This window comes from Gavialis gangeticus, unplaced genomic scaffold (assembly GCF_001723915.1).
Source record: "Gavialis gangeticus isolate Ggan-Ray unplaced genomic scaffold, GavGan_comp1, whole genome shotgun sequence".
Classification (NCBI taxonomy): Eukaryota; Metazoa; Chordata; order Crocodylia; family Gavialidae; genus Gavialis; species Gavialis gangeticus.
In genome coordinates this window covers 26,277,407-26,284,241 of record NW_017728994.1, presented here as the reverse complement: position 1 = coordinate 26,284,241, position 6,835 = coordinate 26,277,407, and the positions used below count along the sequence as shown (strand labels likewise).

The 6,835-nt window shown below is 42.4% G+C and overlaps 1 protein-coding gene across 6 annotated transcripts in view; it reads left to right on the top strand.

The window, feature by feature from the left end:
• Nucleotides 1-6,835, top strand: part of ZSWIM8 (zinc finger SWIM-type containing 8) — a 118,356-nt gene that overhangs the window by 49,950 nt on the left and 61,571 nt on the right. For all 6 annotated transcript variants that reach the window (XM_019502417.1, XM_019502418.1, XM_019502419.1 and 3 more), the window contains 2 exons: nucleotides 2,780-2,952; nucleotides 4,729-4,836. In XM_019502417.1, coding sequence (XP_019357962.1) covers nucleotides 2,780-2,952; nucleotides 4,729-4,836 — 281 coding nt within the window. The remainder of the gene's footprint in view (nucleotides 1-2,779; nucleotides 2,953-4,728; nucleotides 4,837-6,835) is intronic.

The following is a 6,835-nucleotide window of genomic DNA, read 5'->3' as shown; positions in this document are numbered from 1 at the left end:
GTCAAGCTCTTGACTTTGGGTAGGAGGTCTGTAGTAGACTCCCACCATTGTGACCCCAGAGGGTCTCCAGTCGTCTGCCCTGGTTGCAAACATCAGCTTGCAGGGATGTGTAGCTTTCCTTAACATAGAGAGCTACACCCCCGCCCCTTTTTTCTACACAATCCCTCCTGTACAGGGTATAGCCATCTATACCCATGGTCTGGTCATGGGTGGAGTCCCACCAGGTCTCCGTTATCCCTATGACATCATAATTATTTGCATTGAGCAGGAGGATGAGTTCTTCCTGCTTATTCCCCAAGCTCCTGGCATTTGTGTACAGGCAGGCAAGTGTCCCCTTGGGGGCTCTTGCCTTGCCCACAGATTGTACCTGGGCTGGGGTGGGGGTGGGTGCCCTTAAATGCCTTGGCCTGCTGGCTTTGCAAGGGTTGCTCAGTGGGCCAGCAGTGGTGGTAGTCCCCCGCCCCCCAGCAGGCTTAGTTTAAAGCCCAGTGGAGCAGGTCAGCCAGCCAGTCTGGCTGAGAAGAGCCTCCTCCCCAGCGGAGAGAGGTGGAGGCCATCTCTTCCCAGCAGCTTGCTGCCTCTCTTGCCAAAGAGCGGGCTGTGGTCATGGAAGCCAAAGCCTTCCCGATGACACCAGTGCCACAGTCTTTGGTTAACTACCTGGATCCTCCTCTCCCTCCTCCTGTTAGGGGCTGACTTTATGTGGGTTACTGTCATTGCTGTATCCTCTGTATTCACATGGTGCCCCTTGCCTGATCACCCTCCTCCCAGCCCCCAGGCAGCTGTTTGCAGGCTGGAACTCTGCCAGCCTGCAAGAGGAAACCTATGGTTTCCCATGTTTTTCTCCTTTAAAGGAGAATCCGTTTTTAAGGTTTGTTCACAACTCTTTCATATATTCTTCCAACCCATGGGTTGAGAAATGCTATTCTACAGAAGATGACTGGTACATTGTAAACAAGCCCAAGTCTGTGAATTGGTTTTGAATGTTGGAGATGGCTACGTAAGGTGTTGCTTTCTTCCTCCTCTAATTATAACCAGTTCTCCTTTCCTCATGTTTCAGAAGTGAAGTTTCTTCACATATAAATAAAGTTTGTCAAACTTTTGACAAGAAGATTGCCACTGCAACCCATTCTTGTTCTGTAAAACATTTTAGACATTTAGCATGTACAAGTGAAGTATGGCTGCACATCAAGTTTGCAGAAGGCTTAACATGCTATTATTGAAAGAAGGGTGTCTTAGCTTTTTTCTGAGATGTTTCCTAGTGTAGCAAATTGATGTGTTGAGACGTGTATGCAGATAGTAAATTAGATCTATAACTTATATTAAGCAGAGCAGTAGTTTTGTGGTGAACACCTCCTTTCATTTTTATTTTTTTTCCCCCAAATTCTTCTGCTGCTTGGATTGGGTGGCATTCACCTGCGCTGATCACAAATATATTGCCTAAGTCAGGAAGAGGATTTGAATCCCAGTGCACAGCAGCAATGAGGAGGCAAGCAGGTACCAGAAAGTTGTAATTATCATGAGGATTCAGCACAAAGTGGGATGCCCAACACTAAAAGATTTTTCATCCCATTTAGAAAGTTGTGGGCAGTATTGAACACCATGATAATAGTGGCTTGGCCAAAGCTGATATAGTTTGCTACCCTGGAGTCACAATCCACTTACCTACCCTTAGCATGTTGACAATGGAAATCTGTTTCAAATACTGCCCCTCATCCTCCCTACAAAAAAGTTCGCTCTAGAAAAGCGGGCGAGTAGGAGCCTAAAAGTCTAATTATTGCTACTTGGTGAATGGTACCATTGGTGCTTTTTTCTATGGTGCACCAAGTCTTAAGAAGTTGAGGATAGTTAAAGGAGCTGATATGCATTGCCAGAGAGAAATCTTGACACGGAACAGAAGTCTTTAAGAGGCAATTGAAATAGACTGGTATATTTTGTTAGCCATTTCTTGTTTCTAACATTTAAGGTGCCCTGGTAAGTAAACCATGTTTGTAGAGGAAGGGTGCCTTAAGGATATGATCAGTATTTATTGTGCATAACTATTCATGAAGCCAACCTCTGACTTTGTCATCCCACTTAGGTGGAAATACATCATTTAATTTCCCACTTGTTTGCTTACTGATGAGTGGGGCTGGCTTTTTAGATATTTCAGTGGCGTTTCTTTTCACAGTTTACCTAAATCTCATGCAAGACATTGGTTATTGGAATAGAGTATTTTCAGAATCAAAAGGTGATGTGTAATTTACCTGAACTCCTTCTTGAGAAATAAATCCTTGTTTAGCAGTGGTGTCTGAAATGCCAACATAAGTGCTCAAGTGTAATATAGATTACTGCAACATTCTGAAAGTTCACCTAAGTTTTGAAGTAACTTCTTAGATATCAATTTATCTGTTCCTCTGCAGTATGGGAGGACTGGATTAGTTTATCCTAAAATGTTCCTCATGGGGGTGCTTGGTCCAGTATTGAACACCTCCACTGATAAGATCCCACATTTCATGACACCATGCTATTCTGTGCATTTTCTTATTACACTTAAATTAACATAACTCTTCTGAGGTTTAAAACACCTTGGTACTAATGTATGACATGTGAACATGATCAGCTAAAGGGGCAGACCAGTTCTAGAGACTCAGGATGAATGCTATTATAGCAATCAGAACAACTTTACTGTTTAACATTTAAAGTTAAATATAAGTGCACATATGTGAGTGTTGTTGTGTTTAACAGTGTCATGTTCTGATCCTCAGGGGGACAGTAATTTTGGCTTATTTTTCAACAGGTTTCCATCTGAGTGCTACAGTGGTACCTCCACAGATGGTTCCACCAAAAGGTGCATACAACGTGGCGGTGATGTTTGACCGATGTAGGATCACCTCGTGCAGCTGTACCTGCGGAGCTGGGGCCAAGTGGTGTGCCCATGTCGTGGCCCTCTGTCTCTTCCGGATTCACAATGTAGGCCTTTAAATACAATTCTGTGTCACTTTCTTGATGTTCTTCTGTGTTGAAGCATAATGGCTTGGGTACAAGCTTCTATGCTTCAGGCTTGCTTCTCTCCAGGGAAGTTTAGACTGTCCCTTTAGCCTATGGGTCATGTAGCTCTGGAGATTGCAGAACTTGCACTGCCACTCAGACTGCAAATTCACAGTTCTAATCCTTGTATATTTTCACTATACTGTACAGTTAGCTTCCAAAGCTGCTTGACCATCTTTTGATAATGCATACCTACTGCCTCTTTCTGTCCCCTTGTTAGTGTTTTTATGAGGATTATATGCTCTGTCTTCAAGGGTCAGTAGTGGGCAAAACTGCGTATTATTTTAATTCTTTTTTGGGAGTCTTTGCAAACAGTGTTTCTTTGGATTTGAAGGCTGTTACTTGCACTATTGTTGTTGAAAATCCATTTCAGTATATGTTGGCCTTTGTGTACTGCTGCCCATTTTAACATGCTATGCCTCAGGTTGGGTAACTAACCCACCTGTCTGATGCTCAAAATGTGAGTCCCCATTTTTATTGGAGTACCTGCAGTGTGGTTAACACTATGCACATGCAGTGGAGATGTGCTCTGTCCCCCAAGAAACTCCTGTTGTGAAAGTAGGCAGAATAAGCTAGTAAAATACAAAATATGTAATGTTAGGGTGCAGCCTTATGTTGCAGATATTCTTCAGAAAGACATTTCACCAAGTAAATTTTGAGGGATTGATTGTAGTTTATTAGAAGGAACAGAAGGATTATTCATTGTCTTAAAGCCGTCAAAGCTCATCATGGTTTTCAATCTATTTTAACCCTCCCTAAAAGTAGAGGTGAAAATTGCTAACAATTTATCAGTGGTATTTCACAATAGATAATTATTGCAGGCTTGAATGTGAAGACCTTAAGAAAAGCACCTTGTTGCCTCTAGCTGCCAGATGACAGCTGGGTATTTTAAATGCAATTTCTGCTCTTACATGGCTATTCTAATAGGTGCTTTTGGGAGTCTGGGAGTAGCCAGCAGGTTTCCTGACTCAGTTATAGCATTAGGCACAAAAAGGCTAGAAGTCCTCCATGCAATAAAAGCAAACTACTACCTTTTCAACCAGAATGATGATATGGAAACCATTTTGTAGCTGGTATATTCTGAGCGCACAAGGGGAACTGTATGTGAAGGGGATTGCTTGATGCCAGGTACATCTGCCTATTGCTCCTTGACATGTTTTGGCCTTTTTCCAATTTTAAATTAAGTGACTGCTGCTTGTTCTGCCTAGTGAAAGAAATTAAGACAATCTTTTACAGTTTATAATCTTTTTAGTTTTTAAAAATCCTGTAAGGAAGAGAAACTGAATTTAAGCTTTAAATGAATAAGCATCTAATGGTTATCTTAGTTGGATGGCGAGTCTATAAAACAGCCCCCCACAGAGCTGTTTCTTTGCCAGAAGCTAAAAAATAATGGCCTATTTTAGAGGTTTGTTTGTGAATTCTCTGCCAGTGTTTGTGCAATTGCTAGCAACAACAGATCTTAAGCACAGCTGTTAGCAGTTTCCTTGAAAAGGAATTTTTTTCTTAAAAATAGGCTTTATAAAATCAAGACATAGGCTGAGTCCAGTCTGTAGCACTGCTTTACATAATTACAAGGAAAATCTATGCTTAACCTTAACCATGGCTGCTGCTAAAACAGCTTCAGTCATCTAGTGTACAGGGCTAGTTCTGCCTGACCTTGCTGACAGCCGTTCTCTTATATCTCTCTTCTCTCTCCAGGCATCGGCAGTATGCTTACGAGCACCTGTTTCAGAGTCCTTGTCTCGACTGCAGAGAGATCAGCTGCAGAAATTTGCTCAGTACTTAATCAGTGAACTCCCACAACAGGTAAAAGGAGAGCTATTCTGTTCCACCAGAGCCCTTGTTAAATTTAAGTAATCTCAGGTTGCTTTGATCTGTGCACTATTTTACTTATAGTGGCCTGCTGCTGTATTTGATCACCAGTAGCAGAGGCAGCTTTCATTCCTGCCTGACTCAAGGCCACTATCCAGTTTTTTAGCTGTCATTGGCCAAATAAAGGATTAGAGTGGTGTCTTCAAAGGAGAAAGGAAAATGTTGGTTAGTTGTAGGGTGCCACATGGGCATAAACAGGTGCTCAGTTCACAAATAAGAAAATCAAAATAATAAATGTAATGCACAAGGGAGTTCAAAGCAAGTCAGCGTCTGTCATCTTTCTGTGTGTGGATTTAAGGCTGAATAAAGACGCTAGATTGGCAGCATTGAGCACTGTCCCCAGAAGACACAGTGCTTTCCTCCTGGCCTTCTGACATTTCAACCCTGATTATAAGAGCACCTCAAAGGGTAGAAGAACAATTTAGGTTCTCTGACTTCAAGTCCCTTCAGTGTTGATAACCATCTTATAATTTTGATTGGCTTATTGTGTAGGCCACTGAATAGGCTTTGGGTTATAACCTGGGCTGGGATCACAATGGTGAGCAAGTCTTTTATCAAAAGCCAGTGTTTCTTTTGGGTCATTGTTCCCCAAGGTGGTCATGGAATGGGGACTCGTCATGACCCAGATGTAATTACAAAGGCAGAAAAAACCTCACGCCCCTTGAAGGTTACATCTCCTCCATTAGCTGCTCAGAAGATGCATACAAAGTATATGGGCCCATCAGTGTTGCTAAGATAACTGCAAAAAATTCAGGGTTTATCATGTGGACAAATGTGACTTGTAGAAAAAAGCATCAAGAAGTGATAACTGTTTGAGAGTTGCTTCTCAAACAATGAGTGGGTCTTTCAGTTGGTAAATTAAACTTAAATACGTAGTTGTCATAACAAGGAGGTTTCTCATTCAAACATGGGAGGAAGGTGGCCACGTGTGGAACATGAGTAGAAGAGGAGGGACCTTTAAAATGATCTAAGACAGTGGTGACCAAGATCTAGCACATGGAGCAGTGCAAACCAGCCCCATGGAGCTCCGCACGTGGCACCAAATTCTTGAACCCAACAAGTGGCAGCAGCATTAAGTACTGTTGTTTGAATTTGCAGTAATTTAACATTGTCACTGTTCCCCTGCACCACTCATCTGGCCTGCTGCTTACTGAATCTGGGTTGTGGGGCTGTATGACTTGGGCACAAATGTTGTAAGATGCTGTCCTGCTATGAAAGTCAAAGCCTTCATATGGTGCCTTCAGAAGCTGTTACTTAGCTCTCCCAGGAGTTGCCTGCACTGGTGAACCCAGACTCCCAATTATATGCACAGGTGTTTTGCTGAGGGACTTCTCCCTCAGGCGCTTGTTGCATGTAGCAAGTATTCCCCTCATCCTGCCAGTTCCATAGTACAACAGCTTTTAATGTGTGAGCTTGTCTCAGTAAGTGACTTTTCTTACCTCTTGTTGACTTTGGAATATGTAGTAATGGAAAAAGAAGTAAGTATGGCCTAATGCTAAGCCTGTTACTCCAGATGCCTCAAAGACATGATGTGCTTTCACTAAAAAGTTTTCCCTAAGTCTGTTCATCAGTGAAGTTAGGCCCATATCAATCTCTCATTCTCTCTAGGAGGGTGTGCCAGGAGTACTTCATGACTTAGTTGAGGTGCGTGAGATCATGTTTATCCCAGTGGATGTATGAAAAGGTGGGTTAGGAAAGGAGCTTTGTTAGCTCATGTTTAAGTCTGATACATGTTCATAACTCACTATGCCAACATGAATTTTACTAGCAAATAGGTCTAAGGCTACAGTCCTGTAAGAATTTTAAATTCAGGAACACCAGCTTTCTTCCCTGCAATTCTGGTGCCTGGGAGGGCTTGACTAAGTCTGGGTTCCTTGGTGCTCTAAATCAGTGGTCTCCAAACTTTTGATTGCGTACCCCTATCAGTAAAAAA